Source organism: Oenanthe melanoleuca, chromosome 8 (genome assembly GCF_029582105.1).
Source record: "Oenanthe melanoleuca isolate GR-GAL-2019-014 chromosome 8, OMel1.0, whole genome shotgun sequence".
NCBI lineage: Eukaryota > Metazoa > Chordata > Aves > Passeriformes > Muscicapidae > Oenanthe > Oenanthe melanoleuca.
The window spans coordinates 8173070-8189337 of NC_079342.1; the positions used below are offsets into that span (position 1 = coordinate 8173070).

A 16268-nucleotide genomic window follows, 5' to 3' on the forward strand; every position below is an offset into this window, starting at 1 on the left:
GCCCAGCTTCACAGCACAAATTCATGCACTACTCCTTCTGCTTGGTCTCCAAGGCAAGATCTGTCCCACTCAAAACCCCAAGAAAAAAAGTCAAAACAAAGAGAAGGCAGCAAAATGAAGGGAAATAATTTATTAGATTTCACAAGCAATCTAACATACATTTATGATGTAAGTCTTGTGATATTTAAAGATATGTGGAATCTTTAAGGCAGGAAAATTTTTATTCTCTGCCTTAAATACTTTAGAAATGCTACTACGCACAGTTCAAGAGTCCTGATGATTATACTGCTTCTTCTCCAGCTTGGTAATACTTGAAAGAGATGGAACACAAAAGGGACCTGGAACATCACAAAGGCATGTTAAAAGCAAGAACTATCAAAGAATAGCAGTGTTATACCCGCTTTTGACAACTAAATTAGAAGATGCTTAGTGTTTAAAGAAGTGCTTAAAGTCTGTGAAAAATACAACTGAATAAATGCAGGCTGTATTAATTATATATTATAGAAAGTTAAATAGTAATGTAGTATGAAACCCCCAGGAAATGTAAGTCACTAGCAACAATACTACCTCAGTGCAGAGAGCAAGCTAACAAAACCCAAACCACCAACAAAAAGGTTGCAGTGATTAAAAGTTGATTATTAGTCCAGCTCCAAATACTTAATTGCAAGATACTGTTAATTTTCTTCTTTACTCAAAAAAGACAAAGTAAGGAATATATAAACTAAATCAACTCCAGGTTGCTTCTCATGTACCAGGACAACAGTAATCATCAAATGATCTATAATACTGGTCAACCCCTTAATATTAAGGCTGCTCTGCAATGTATTTTAGCCAACATACTATTATATCAATATGTATTTAAAGAAAAGGGTAGCTTGGTCTGTGTGAGCTCAGCACAGCTTCACACAGATCAGCTGGTATGAGCTAGAACTGTTCCACTAAGGAACAGGACCACAAATTAGTAGTGTATCTGAGGAAGAAGGTGAAGGTCACCTTTCAAGACTAAGAACCTTCATTGTGTCTATTAACACAACACAGACAACTCATTGGTTTCTTTTTTCCCCCCTGAAAAAATTTGCTTTTTAAAATTATTAGATTAGCTCAAGCTTAAAACATGTTAACTCCTCCCCACACCTACTCTATAATGAAAACTTGAAGATGCAGTTGAGTGCTACAGGAAACATTGCACAAAAAAGGATACAACAAGAAAGGATACACTCTGCATGACAGTATTACTGCAGTATTTACGCAGGAATGTTTCTAAAGAAGAACAGCAGAATGTGGTTTAATTTTACTTGATTCTCAGTATTGCACACACAACTTTATGCTACCTAGCAAAAAAAAAAGCAAATATGCCTCTTTGATAAAAAACAGTTCTAACCCTTATGAGATTTAATGAGGGATAATGAATCCATCAACACTAAACTTCATATTCAAAAGTAAATACAGTTTTTGATAACTTGAACTATTAGGACACCAGCAGATTTTTCCATCTCCTGCAAGTCTTTGCCATTTTACACTCACTTTATTCCCATCAGGTCCACAACCCAATTATGTTTCCCTTTAATGTGAGCTTTCAAATGACTTCTTCCCTAGGAAGAAGCTGGAGACCTCTCAACATCAGTTTCTTCCATATAACTTTTCTCCCAAAAAGTTGTATTTTAGCTACAGGTAAAGTTGCTTTAGGTGAACTTTTTGTTAGTCCATCAATAAAAAGGTATTCCAGCCAGCAAGGAGTTCTGCAGTATTTTTATAAACCATATGTATTGTTTTGTCAAAAAAAGAAAAAAAAAAAAAAAAGGCCATTGTAGAAAAAAATTTAAAAAAACCCCAAAAACAAAGCAAAACAAACAAAAACCCACAAAGCAAAGCAAAAAAAAAAAAAACCAAAAAACCAAAATAACCCCCCAACAACCCTAGACTCAGGTTTTTATCATGGAATTTTGCATTATAAATGAGCATCCATCAGAATATTCCAGCAGAAACAAAAAAATATGCAGAAATAGGGTTTAGCTTAACCATTACTTGGGAAATGCAACAAATATTTTTAGTTAAACCTGATGGATCCTTAGAAACCTGGGTAATTCCATGGCATATTGTTATGACTACAACATAAACAGTACAGGTGAGAAGTTCTGCCCATGAACAGAACACCAGGGACACTTTTAAGATGGTAACTTGTGAAGACTTTCAGGTGCACAAGTAAATCTTGCCTAAGTATGGTTTCCTCACTTTAGAAAAAGCTTCTGAGTTGACCATCAACATAATAGCAAACAAGAACCTTGTTATTTCTTTATGCAACTCAAGTATTTAGCATGTTTAATGAATTCAGAATTTATGTATTTTAATTAGTTGAAAAGACATGGAATTCCTAAAAGAATAAAAGTGCTCAGACTTCATCTATCAGGCTCTCCAACAGCTAAAATGCTTCAATTTTTTTTAATATAAGAAACCTTAGTAATCTTATTAGATACTAGGTAGTACAAATAAAAGTTTTTTCTAACAAGAAAGGAGTGAGAAACAAGACTGAAATACTCTCATAAATACTTGATCCTAATAGAACACTTTAGCCAAGGCTCTCTTCTCTCTTTTCAATGACCAGTACCAAAGAAAGCCTATAAAAAAAAGTGATCTTTGACAAAATAGATTTTGCTAACCACAAACAGTAACACAAAATAGGAAGTAAGATCCCACAGCATCTCAGCTACGAGGAAAACAAGCTTAAATCTGATTTTAAAAATCCTTAGACAATAGATAGAATGAAGAACCTACAATTAGAGTAGCTGTTAAAAACAGAAATACTACCATCACAATAACCATTCTATAGGCTTTACAGCCAATTTGTAAAAATCAAAAACAACTGTTCACATCCTTTATTTCAATCAGAGTAAGAAGGACCAAACTCCAGATTAAAAGCATACCATGGGTTAAGTAATGTTTCATAGGCACTCAGGCTAAGATTTCAGTTATTTTTGTTTTAAGCAGAGGCATAACCAGAGTGATCTCAACTGGAGCCAGAAATTAAGGCCAATGCCCTTTAAATTTGAGCTAGCTCATGTATCAGAGGGTGCAGATTGAGAAATCAATGCTTTTTATTCTTGTACCATTTAATTCACATGGTCATTTGAGGGTTCACTATGCAAATGTTTGCAGGCATGAAACCACTCAGGTAAATTAGAGCTTGACTTACTCTCACATAAATTAAATACTCAGAAGAGGTAGAAGTGAAGTAAAGATACATGATAAGAAATGAAGTTAAATAATTTTCTGATACAAGTTATTTTCTCATCGTGTTTAAATAATGCCAAAAATCAGGACATATACATTCCACAACAAAGGAAGCCTTGATCAAATTAAGCAGCACTTTCCAACAGAATATCCTTCACTAATTCAGACAACTTTAAAGGATTCTGCAACTGCATTAAGAACTCATTTTCTAAAGTTAGCAAAGATCCTTTACAGATAGCAGAAGTTTATTGCTGAACCAATTCTTCAGGATCACTTTACAATGGCAGGGATGGAAAGGAAGGCATTAAGAGGCAACACTTTTCAATACTAAAACCGTGGAAAATTACTAAAAGGTAAGTGGTCCAATTCCACAAAATTATTCTCCTTATCTTTGCAGATTAAGGATTAGAGAAACTGAGAAGTGAAGTGCCTGACTATATCAGGATTAGGAAAATAGTGGTCTCTGAGTTTTTAACAAAGGAAAAAGCAAACTTTTATTTAAACTTACACCAACTATATACCTTGAACTCTGTTTTTCTGATATCAGCACACACTTAAAAAAAGAAATTTGTATGGAACATTTCCTCTCCAACATCAGTATTCCTAAAGAAGCTGTTAAAGAGAGAACAAATAAAACCAAACCAACACTAAGAAAACCTCCCAGCTGAATCCTTTACTTTTACTTTCAGGCAGAGAGTCCATACCTTGTGCAGTGTTTTATTTTTTTCTTTTCCCTTCATTGGCATCCTGTTTTGGTCTAGCTGAACGAGCAAATTGCTGAGATTCTGTTAAGGACTACAGGTGTCTGATAAACAGAAGTCAATTAATAAAGACAAAAAAGATTACTTCTGCAAATTAGTCAAGAAAGTAACCTTAATCTGTGAATCAATTCCACTACAGTATGAAGTTTATAGCAACACTGCCTATTAGTTAAAGATTAGAACCTCACTGATACACAGTACAGAAGTTATTAGAGAGCCTATAAGGAGGACCAAGTGGGAATGGGTTGGATGCAAACAGGATAACTACAGTAGGACAAAAACTTCCAAGCCAGCATGTTAATTCTTAACTTTGATGTCTCAGTATTTGGGTAGAAAAACAGAAAAAGCAGCAGATGCTGGGGTCAACGTGGGTATAAAGAAACTGAAATAAAACATGAAATATTTAAGTGAAAAATAAGAAAGGACTTTCAAACAAAAAAAAAAAGTGCTATATAACCAAAAAGTGACAGTTCCAGGTGAAAAACCAGTCTAGAGACCACTTGCTCTAACAAAACATTTCTTATGACAGACCTAACCAAGTCAAAAACCTTGCATTTAATTTATATACAGTGGTCATACAAGCTAAATTATCTTCTGTATTGCCTTTGCAATATGCAAACATGCAAAAAAATGAAAATACGAATTTTGTTCTTAAATAAAGCACTTTTACTTTCCCATTTCAGAAGAGTTGCCTCTGTGTTTTTTTCAGCTACTATAAACAGTGCACTATGTTATGCTGACTGGTTTTCTTAAGGCATTTTCTATTCTGCAGGACATGATGACAACAAAACTAGAGATTGGCAGAGATTACAATGAATCTGATGTAAATGCTTGAAGAAAAGGATACAACCACCATGGGTTTTTCAAATAAGACATAGCCATTTGCTTCCTTTAGTGCTTTAGCAGCTGCTTTCTCATTGGGCAGTCCAATGAAAGCCTGTCCCTTCATCCGGCCTTCTTTCATCAAACGGATGTCAAACCTAGGGGCACAGTGCAGAACTGGAATTACTCATGGCTAACAAACCTGGCAGATTTCACAGCACAAATGCATTCTCATGCTTCAGGTGGGAGAAACAGAACCAAAGCCTACAAGAAGGCATGATGTCCTTGGAGACCATTTTGCTTGGTGAAGCCATTTACTAAAAGGCAATATTAAACTGCAGGATGGCAAATTGATGTGCAGTATTACTAAATAGGACATATGCGAAATGATCAGATACAAACAATAACCTGCACAGCTCATTCTGTGGCACACAGTCAAGAAAAGCAAATCTAGGAATGAAAATATAAAGGCAAAATAACAGGGTCTTCAGTCGCTGTTCATAAAACAAATGTATTTCTTAATCTTCATAAATGAAGACTTTTACGTGTAACACATTTTTTGTTCATGCAGAAACACAGAAAATGTAAATATGGCTATTTTTAAAATCCTAGTTCTCAGCAGTGTCATAGAAGTTAATACAAAAGGTTTAATTTTAACAAAGTACGAAATGAACTCACATATTGCGTTCCACCTCTGACTGGAAGTCAACGTATCTTCCAAAAATGAACTTAAGATCCTGAAATTGAAGTGTAGGTGTAAGATAAATGCTAAGACAAAGCCCTTCTGATAGATACTTGATTGTTTACTTACCTTTTCTTGAACTTGTTTAGCTAAATTCTTCACATATATCCTGCAATTTGGATCACCTGGCTCATAGTTTCTGAAAACAGAATATTTTTCCATTTCTTGGAGACAAAAGAAAATAAACCATGCTTTAGTTCATTACTTTGCACATTTGCTCAGTATAAAATAATTTACTATATACAAAGTTAAGAAAAGAAACATTTAAGCTATTTGTTGCAACAAATTAAAAAGTTTTTACTGGATAATCTATTCTCACAGTTATACCTTCTCTAGAAAGTCTGTTTTTTTCTAGATCCTTTCTAGAAATAAATTCTGATGGTATTTCATCATCCTCCTCTTCAGTTTCCATTTTATCATTTGAGCTAGGAGCTGGGAAAATCCTTCCAAAGCCTGTATTATTGATTTCTTCTGTGGTTGCATAAAGGTCTGAAAAGTCAACAAATTATGTAAGTGGTTTGTACATTTTTGACACCAAGATCAAGAGCCAGCAAGAAAACCATACTCTTCCCAGCAACATTATAATAGAGCAGACTTTGTAAGGCAATTTGAATATATCCTTAAAAATTAGTCTTAATCCCTGGTTTGGCAAAAGCACCTGCTCTGTCCTATAAAACCCCATGTAGTACAAATAAAGGCCATGGCACACATTAGCTAGCATAAAACTTGCCTTGCTGTTCAATCCTGAATCCATTTCACTATTTTCCCTTAAAGAAACTGGATATTACTGTAAAGTGCCAAGAACCACAGATTGACCATAACCCTCTAAAAAGCCATCACATCTCACTGCTATCACTGCTCAGCATTTTTATGGCAGATAATCAGTGCACCAGAGAAAAGGGCTTGGCAATCACTCAGATGCTTCCCTCTATGAGCTGGAAAAGGAAAATCTGATATTAACCTGATATATTCATTTATACCATAAAATACTGAAAATGTGTCACGTTTGCATCCTAACATTTAAAAGGCAGTGCAATTCACCATAAACCTACAGAGCACATAGGAGAGAGACCTTTAAAATCCTCTGGATCCTTTCCAAAGCTTGTAACATGGGAAAAACAGCAAATACAAATACGATGCAACTTGGTGTTGAAAGCTCCAATACAATAGAGGAAAAGAAAATAATTTCCTGGTGTATATTTCAGCACCCTTTTACATACTGAAGCCACATGACTGTAACATTAAGTACATCAGAAGTACAAACTCTCTTACCAGTTTTTTCTTCTTTTTCTGAGTTTATCTGGAGAACAGCTGGGATCTCAGTACTAATATGAAACTCTATTTTTTTATGACCTACATGCTGTGGCTGCTCAAAGACATCTGAAGGTGACAGTGTAGGGTGCGAGTTACTGTTTAAAACAACAACACGTTAATGAAACATTCACTGATGAATGCATGGTCAAATACAACATTCCTTCCAGTTAGATTTTATGCTGTTGTTTACCACAAACACACATTCTCCATTTCATACATTCCACCCAACAGAGTTCCAGGTGATTACAACACTGCAGATATAGTAGGTGTGTCTGGCAGTGGGAGTAAACCAACCACGTACCATGGTACAATACACACAGGCATTTATTAAAACCTTCATCAGTAACTTAAGTATGAAAATAACTGGCCTTGCTGCTGCTCTCACATAGTCTATAAAATATACTACATTTTAAAAAAATGTAGCAAATCACCTGGAGGAAGCAGGCAGCTATAGCAAAAATCACAATCATTCATCACAACACAGAAATACTGCACTGCTGCCTACTGTGGCACAGAACTGCAGTTCCAAGACCCAAAGCAAGTCAGTTTCTATTCTTCCAGTGTCATACTTTTTTGTTTTAAGAAGCAGCCCAGACAATAAATCCCAATTGCTTCTGTCGCAGTTGTGATGTGAAACTAGTAATCTTTATGAAAAGAAATTTCTATTAGTTTGACAGGAACAGAAACAGAGCTTGAATCAGGGACACTAGGGTTGTTGAGCAGACTTTAGTTCAAAATAGAGGAAAATTTTGATTTTTAGAACAATAAAACCAAAAAGGATAAGTGCAAAAACCACAAACCTGTGGGAAGTACACACAGGAACATTCAACATGTCTTTAATTCTTTGCTTTTTTCTAACACCACGTTTCTTTGTGTTTATTGGCCTTTTAGGCTGCAGAGTTGCTAGTTCCATCAACTTGGTCATTCTATTTTAAGCAAAAATAAAACGAAACAAAAACAAAACACAGAGGTTTACAGTTTATTTGAAAATACTCATTTAAAAAACTCTCCCCCTTTCCTTAAAGCCCTTGACATAGAACTTTTCAGAATATAATTGTGAAACTAACTACCTTAAAACTGAAACTGTAACACAGAGCAAATCAGTACACACAGAGCACTTAAGGACTGACCAAAATCCTAACATGTCAGTGAAGCCCTTCCTTCCCCAAGCATGCACCTTCCTGGGACACTGAAGCTGTGAGGGAAGCTGTGATGCCCCAAGCTGAACCTGATTTCGTAACACTCAACAGGGGTACCTTTTTGCAAATGATGTTTTTTTCCAAATATAGCAGAGGGACTTTCTGATTTTCTTCTTAGTTTAGACAGCAAAGAAAAAAAGCTGCTTTTTAATTTAGTGTTAAAGATTTAAAAAAATATAGCTGTGATGTAATTCAGTCCCAAAACTGCAAGGAATCCTCAGCACAAAAATTATTAACCCTAGCAATACCCACTGATGTAAAAGAATGCTCTGGAAGTTGGTGTGCACATATGATTCAGGCTGAGGAGTCAATTTAGAAAGATGTGGAACAATGAAGACTTCAGAAAATAATCTAATTTCTGCTTCTTTACATCTGCACTCTTCATTTGCACATCAATAGGCTGCTTTTTTTTTTACTGCATTTAAACCTGTACTGCCCTTCTGCACTCTGGAGTTTCTCTAAGCATCTGGAAAGATTTCCACATACTCTCTACTAGATGCTACATCTATAAACTGCAAACATTACCATTTGCTGAACTAGAAGCTAGAAAACTAGAACCACCACTTTAAGTGAGCCCAAAACCTTGCCAATGACTGTAAAATGCATACCTCTCCTTTTCCTCATCATTATCACTTTCATATTCAGATTCATCCCCACTAGACAGTCGTTCTTCTTCCTCTTCAGGCAAAGGAGGCTCTTCAGGAGGCAGAGGTGGGATTGGGGGAGGTGGCACAGGCACTGGTAAATACTCTTCGTACTAATTATTGAGAAAAAGTTTTAAAAATTAAAATTTTAAAGGAAAAAGCTAAACGTATCTTGTCTTCTTAATATAAACAGTCAAAGCAATAAATGATAATTTAACAAGTATTTTCTCAAAGCATGCCTATAGGGATCTAGGTACCATTTTGGTAAACTATATTACTAATTAAAAACTTTCCACAAGCAAAAAATAATCTGCTTTCTGAAGCATAACAGTAAATGCATGAATCCCTTTAAGTTAAGGTGATAAAAGAATACAGCAACCATGGCCTTGGATTTTCACTTTGCACTCAGGTTCAAATACTTTCCCAAAAAGAATACAGTCAAAGCATATGGGTGCATGCTTAAGCTCCAAAGCCATCTCAGTTTCAGAAGTGAACCAACAGTTTGAAACATTCCAGTGCTGCTACCATGAGTATTTCTTTGTTTTAAGTACAGTCAAAAAATTGCTTCAGAAGACTAACATGTCTTCAGTGAAATGAAGCAGGATTTGCAACCCTCTTAAAATTTAGATCTCCTACCATGCTGCTACCATTTTGAATTGTGAATCAATTCTACAGTTCTGAAAACATGTATTTAAAATGTTACCATGGGAGGACGAGCAGTAATTGGTCCAAAAGGTGGAGGAAGATTCATTTTATTCATTAGATGAAGTACCTGAAATGAGTCAAAATAAGCAGGTTTCCTTTGAATAAGTAAGTGATAACAGCTCCTTGCTAAGTAAAACAGCCAATCACTCCTGGCAGGTGTAGATCAGCACAGTTTAATGTTCATGAACAATGTGAAACCTGCACTTGAGATCCAACACTAATAGTCAATATAAGCAACACCCTAACAAGGTTAATAAAAAAAGTACAGCATCTTCTCAGAATGAAATTCCAAGTACTTAAGTCACATCTAATTAGAAGAGCATACCTAGTTAAGTCTGCAGTGTCAATTAAGTAATCTACCTCAGGTTAATAAAATATAATTACTTCAGCATAGTAAAAAACTAAGATTGGTTAACACTATCACAGAAAAATCAAATTAGTATTTACTATGACAAAAATAATGACTTCTGTGGATAATTAAGAGGAAAAAATTAAATGTTTTTGATTTTATACTTTTTTTTTTCCTGTTTTTTTACTTACCTGGACATAAAATTTGGGCACGCTCGCCAAGGCATTTGCTATATTTGCTAGAATTGCACTTGAAGGTGGTGGATACAAATATTTGAGGCAAGAATTGATGGGAAAGGTGAGGCTGAAGAAAAAAGATTGAAAACAAGACACCTTACCATTACTGCCACTTAATCACCAGTAACAATGATTACTAGAGGCTTAACTATTGATTACATCTGAAGTAACACTCAAATATTATTATTTCCTCTAGAATAGTTTTGGGCCACTTACAATGCTTTTAACATCAAGGACTAGTTCCCAATGCATAACAGATTTACTGGGCTTAGGCTTGGGCATAATGAAAGTATCAAGCCATGCAGAAGCCTAAAGCAAATAGAAACAACCAACATGTCCAAAACCAAAAGCACAGCACAGCAACTGTACAAATATTGTAAACTTAATGCTCAAAGGGCTGCATTAGCTTCAAAAAATTTACTAATTCCTGTATGCAAAAATGAAAATTGGTGGAAAAGAAGGAAGAAACATCAGGATAAACAAGTCAGTGGTATTCTGCTGTTAACACTGGAAGAACCTCAGCCTCCAACCCCCTAAAGAAAGCAATGCATAGTGCTAGAAGGCTGCTCTGCAATCCACAACTGCACAGCTTAAAGCACAGTCACTACACAGCTGTGAGGATTCTAAACTCGAGGAACTGAAACTTCATCTTTAGGACAACTCCTACAGCTATGCCTGAGGAACAGCAGCATAGAAGGAAACAAAACTTGTTCAACAGTACATAACATGTTTCAAAATAATCTGACAGAAAAAATTCAGATAAATAAAAACCCAACACTAACCCATGGTTGGGTGCAATTCCATTCTCTATTTTAATGCAGCTGGGTTCTGTCTTCTCTTCTTCTTTCACTGGTTCTTCTAAACTGAAAATTAATTCAGTTTTAATTAAAACACAGCAAAATTTAAGTATGCTTTATGTAATAAATAAAATATGCACCGTCTGCTAATAAATATAAAAAATAAGTTAGCACAGGTATTTTTAATATCTTTTACCAAGCACTACTACAGTTTTTATCAATTCTTCACAATTAATACATGTGGATAATTATAGTAGTGACAATCTTCTAAAATAAATACTTATGTAGATTTAAGTCTGCCTATATTCAAGCACTCCTGACTTAAATCCACTCACAGGAAAAGAACTGAAATTATTTATCATGCACTCTGTTTAGAGACAATAAATTCAATGGTATTGAATTATTGATTTGTTTGCATTCAGAAAGTGGAAGAAAGAACTCGAAAACTCTACTACAGTATTTTTAATTATGCACTATCACATAGCTTTTATCACTTATTTGCACATTCCATGGGTGATGACACAGCTCTGCTGGGAAGAATGCAGTCATTCTCCCATAGATCTGAATCTGTTTGTTAAGACTTCTGACTGGTTACAATTTATCCTTTGAGTTAAAAGTACTGCCCAAGCATCATGCATCCAGAACGCCCTTTCCTTGACCATAAACATAACAAGGAAATTATTCTGCACATACCTTTTGCACTTGTCTGAGACAGAAGGCTGGCTAAGTACCTGTGAACTCTCTTGCTCCTTTGCAAATTCAACAACTAATGTGTGACCTAAAAGTTTCAGCTGGTGCAGTCTTGATAAAGCCTTCAAGGAATTACAGAGGAGAAAAGAAATAAAGGGAAGAGAACAAACATAAGAATTACTTTATAGCATAACTGTTTTTCCTTTGAGTGGTACACTGGCCATAGGATGCAGTCCCAGTTGCTTTAAGCTAAGCCTGTGCTACTGTGGACACAAGAGTCCTGCACTGTTTGTGTCTTCCCAGCCCTGCTTTTAGCAGATTTCCTGCTGGCAGGAAGGAAAAGGACCAGGCTGCACAGCCAGAACCACTGCAGAGGTTGGTCACCTGAAAGCAGCAGCAGCCTCAGCAACCAGACTTTTCACACAGCGTACTAAATTGCTGGACTTTCAAGTAACCAACCTTTTGCTCGTGAAGTACAAATATGCTAAACTCTGTCAGGAACAGCTAGGAATTTTAAAATCAAGATTCTAACAGTGGCACAAGGAAGATCCAGCATTCTTCAAGTCCAGACTGCTATCAATTAATGGCACAAGCATCTAATTCACCCCTGTTCATCTCATACAGTGTTTAACTTTTTTAGTCCTTTAAAGTGTGGCCTAAAAAAAATAGAAGCAATGGAAAAAAAACCCCCAAGGTATAAGGGGGAAGTTCTGACCCAGGAACTAATAGTTAAAAAGCATTATTAGTATTACCTTTTTGGCATCCATATCCCCTATTAATATGGTAGTTTTCTTATCAAAGTTGGGCATTCAAGGCAAACTTGGATTGTGAGTATCACTAAAGCTGACTTTTATGGCAAATACACAATTACAGAGGAGACAAAGAAACTCTGTTTGGTTTATACTCTGTATGCAAATGCACACACATCCTAAACAAGGCTCTGATCAATCTCAGTTTCTGTAAGCTTGACAGGCTCTGTGTGAAAAGGCTGGATCAGGGCTGAACCCTTTTCAATCCACCTTTCTTAGGACTCTACAGAAGTGTTCAAGAATTCCATCAAGTCCTGCAAGTAAATCCTGAAACAGAACTCTAATACTACATTGTGCTGCTTTGTCTTTTCCTAGCACTAAGTAACAGCTGATGTATAAACCACATTAGAGCACCAGCAATTCAGTGCTTTCCTAAAACATTCAATAACAAACTCAGTACAAACCTTCGCAGCTGCATTTTCACTGGGAAAGGTGGCAAAAGCAGTATGTTTCTAGAAAACAAACAAAAGTTATAACGTATTTGAATCAAAAAGATAAGGTAAAACATTGAGCATTTTGCTCAGGTTTAAATACTTGAAAGCTTCTACATGGTAATCATCTAACTCCCATTTGGGCAAACATGAAGGACTAGAAGACAGTTTTCTTATGAATTTTGGAAAAGTACCTCCTGCAGTCAAAATTAAGACATAAGCTTAGCAGTTTGAGGAATAGAGGACAAGTGTTGTTTTGTTTTTTTTCCTAGCAAGCAAAAATCATTCTAAACAAGAAAGTACATATGGATAAAGAGGTTTAATCCTCTTCCAAACCAGAAAATTCATCTGAGCACCTCACAAAACAATTTTGTCCAACTGACTCCTAAAAGTGATGGTCTTCCTGCTGCAAAAGTCGCAACTACTATGCTCTGAACATTTGCCCGTCCCGCGGGGCTCCCCGGGAGCGGGACCCCCGCTCCGCCCCGGGCCGCGCCTGCCCGGCTGCTCCCGGCTCCTCCCGGCTCCCGCCCCGGCCCTCACCAGCCGCCCGTGGTCCGACAGGACGCGCACAGACACGGCCCCGAAGTGCTGCAGCAGATCCTCCTTCTCCGCCGCCGTCAGCTCGGCGGGCAGGTGCCGCACCAGCAGCGTGCGCCCGCGGCGCCGCGACACGCCGGGGTGCGGCGGGACAGCGGGGCCCAGCGCCGGGCCCGGGCCGCCCGCCCGCAGCTCCTCAGCGCCCGGCGCCGCCATCGCCGCGCGCGCCGGAACCCGCGCCGCAAATCGCGCGAGGCCGGGGCGAGGCCGCTGCCCCAAGTCTCGCGAGACTGGCGCCCCCGGCGGAGGCGGCGGGAAGCGCCCGCTGAGGCGGGAGCGGCGCCTGCGCACTGAGCCCGCCTGGGGAGTCCCCGGTGCTGCTCCCCGTTTAACGCTTAGGAGCTTCTCTCCTGACCAAATCCTTAGCAGCGTTGCTCTCAGAAGTGCCCTCTCCTCAGTCTGTAGCTGCACACACTTGCCCCCCTCCCTCACCACACGGGCGGTACTGAGGCGTGGCCGGCACAGGCATGAGCCCGCTCCCTCGGGCAGCCCTGCCTGGCTGAGGGAAACCAGCCGTGATTACAGTGTGTGACGGGATAATCGGCGTCCAGAAAGTCCTCAGGGCCCCCTCAGCTCTCCTGAGCTGTGGCGGACCTGGCGCTGTGTTCACAGTGCACCTGAAGGGCTCGGCCGTGCATTTTTGGTGACTGAGCGCTGACAGTTTGGGCAAAGGCCTGGCCAGTGTGGGTGCTCACCGCAGTCTCGTTGGGTCGATCAGATGGCAATCCGAATTTGTCCAAACGAGTTTGGGAAGAAGTTGGGTAAAAGAGGATTTTCTAAAGGGATCTGTGAGAAAATGTAAGAGCAATTTCTTGCAGGATTTGTTCCTGCATTTTTCTTGCTGCCATAAGTATAAGATAGGAAATACCTCTGAACTGGGAAACAGGTGGAATGACTGACAGAGTGTGCAAATAGAGCAGTGTATTTTCTCTCTTGATAACACCAGCAGTGCTGGGTTTTTTCTGAGGCTGTTGAAACTTTAAAAGCAACACTGGCCAGTCTAACCAGTTCTGTGTGTGGCTTGTGGTTTGTATAAGGTCCAGAAGATTTTCTGGGATATGCTGGTCAACATGCAATTGTAGCAGATGGGAAGATAACAATTGTAAAAGCAAGCCTGTGGTGGCTGTACTGCTGCATCCTGTTTAAATTGGCCTGGCTTGTAGTTCACTCCTGGGTAATTACTTAAGAGAACTTTTTATGTAGCAGATCTGTGAAACTTGTAGGCAAAGCAAACCTTCCTGTTTCCCTTTTAGTGCTCTAGTACATTCCAGTTATTAATCTACACATCATTCACCAGATGGTGAAATAATGATATAACCTCAAATATGTTTTCCCCTCAGAACTAAGGAACACTGTTTCCACTTCTGCTCAGAGAAGGCTGAGGAAAATATGTACTCCTCAGTTACACTGAACAATTGACAAGAACTGTTTCACTTGAAATAACATATCTCTTGACTCTTCAACCCACCTGTTCCTCCTAGCACAAAATCCCCCTCAAAGAAAAACTCTTGAAGTCTCTTTACCCTGTTAGACCAGGCTGCTGAAGCTGAATATCTCTAGAGCAGCAGTTTAACATAGCAACATGCAAGTCAAGCTGATAAAAATGTGCATGTGTTTTTCCTAAGATACAGAAAGTAAAAACAAAAATAAATTTCCTTTCTTTCGCCATCATGTGTACAGTCAGAATATATGAATGCTACCTTTTTAATTTTCTAAGATGTTTAATTTGTAGATTTTTTAACAATAGAGTTCCTCAACACCAATGCATTATGTTTTTGTGTTGAAATCCATGGCTTAGAAGTTCTTTGCTTATTCAGAGATTGAATGCAAGTGGTTTAGCAGTACCAGTATGAGTCAGAACTAGAGACTCATTTGTGGAAGAGGAGGGAGATCCTTTTGCAGCCTTAGGGTCAGTGCTGAAATCCAACCACATCATTCAAGACTTTCTCCAGCTTGGTGTCAAAAGGCCCTTAGGGTGAAGATTCCACAGCCTGCATAGACAGGCTTTTCCATGCCTTCATCAACCTCCTAGAGATTTTGTTCTCCCTTCTTTATCCATTTGAACATGACTATATTTGTATAAATGTGTGGTAACTTCATGAAGACAAAAATTCAAATTCCAGATAAAACTTACTGAGTTGTTAAAAACAACAATCTGATCTGTAACTATACAAACAGTGACTTGCAAAACTGTAGATTTTGCAGCCAAGGGTGATTGAGTGGTTATCCAAGTGGAGTCTACTTTTACTTTTCCTTAACAGAATCGAAATGTGGGTTCCAAATGCGGTGTAGTGCTCCAGTTTCTGCAAAGCTTCTCAGCTGCTCTTGCATGTGTGTCTCCATATATATCATTGATTCCAAATAGCCTCTGCTGTTGTGCTAGGCCTGTATTTCTGCATTAGTGATAAATATTTCCTGTTCCACAGAATGATTACTTGTTACTGCAGCTTAGATCAAATCTGGTTTTCAGTGCAGAGGTAAAGTAAATGAAATTTGGCATAGCTACCTCATAGGAAAAATTGATGCTACATCTAAACAAGTTAAGACAGAGCTTCAGACAAGCCTATGTGAGTTCAAGCAAAACAGATCTGACATCCCTCAGTCCTGAGAGCCCTGTGGCTCTTTATTAATAATGGCAATACTGTATTTACTGGCCTGCAGGCCAACCTCCTATATTACCAGGTCATTGCTGCAATAACCTATCTGTAGATCAAAAATACTGGAGTTATAGGCAGTATTAGATGTTATTCAAACTGAGTTCCCAAAGGATATTTTTCCTGCCTAATTTCTTGTGAGCTACACAAGCCTAGCAAGGTGGTTTTTTGTTAAGAGTTTTGGAAGCCTCAGGCCAAAATGTTTTGATTACTAAGGTAAAAAAGAAAACCAGAGCAGCTTTGAGGTACAAATGACTACACTACTGGCTACAATTTGATTTTCATGG

General features: G+C 38.1%; 1 protein-coding gene across 2 annotated transcripts; it reads right to left on the reverse strand.

The window, feature by feature from the left end:
* Window positions 1-115: 115 nt before the first annotated feature.
* Window positions 116-13495, reverse strand: RNPC3 (RNA binding region (RNP1, RRM) containing 3). 2 transcript variants are annotated; one of them, XM_056497816.1, is made up of 15 exons: window positions 13271-13495; window positions 12701-12748; window positions 11491-11609; window positions 10783-10863; window positions 9956-10067; window positions 9414-9482; window positions 8675-8823; window positions 7668-7793; window positions 6826-6962; window positions 5881-6042; window positions 5623-5717; window positions 5490-5548; window positions 4837-4969; window positions 3933-4005; window positions 116-338 (listed from the first exon to the last, which is right to left on the reverse strand). In XM_056497816.1, exons 1-14 carry the CDS (start codon window positions 13481-13483, stop codon window positions 3946-3948), a joined length of 1563 nt encoding a protein of 520 aa, XP_056353791.1. In that variant the 5' UTR covers window positions 13484-13495; the 3' UTR covers window positions 116-338; window positions 3933-3945. The 2 variants fall into 2 exon arrangements, with proteins under 2 accessions (XP_056353791.1, XP_056353792.1); XM_056497817.1 differs by having other exon boundaries at window positions 116-1260.
* Window positions 13496-16268: the final 2773 nt, after the last annotated feature.

Excerpts from the sequence above, each read along its gene's own strand:
- RNPC3 (XM_056497816.1), bottom strand. The coding sequence starts at position 13,483 with ATGGCGGCGCCGGGCGCTGAGGAGCTGCGGGCGGGCGGCCCGGGCCCG. Across the intron at positions 11,610-12,700 it reads GTGAAAATGCAGCTGCGAAG|GCTTTATCAAGACTGCACCA; the intron begins GTTTGTACTGAG and ends AATTCCTTGAAG. Across the intron at positions 10,864-11,490 it reads GTCTCAGACAAGTGCAAAAG|TTTAGAAGAACCAGTGAAAG; the intron begins GTATGTGCAGAA and ends ATTAATTTTCAG.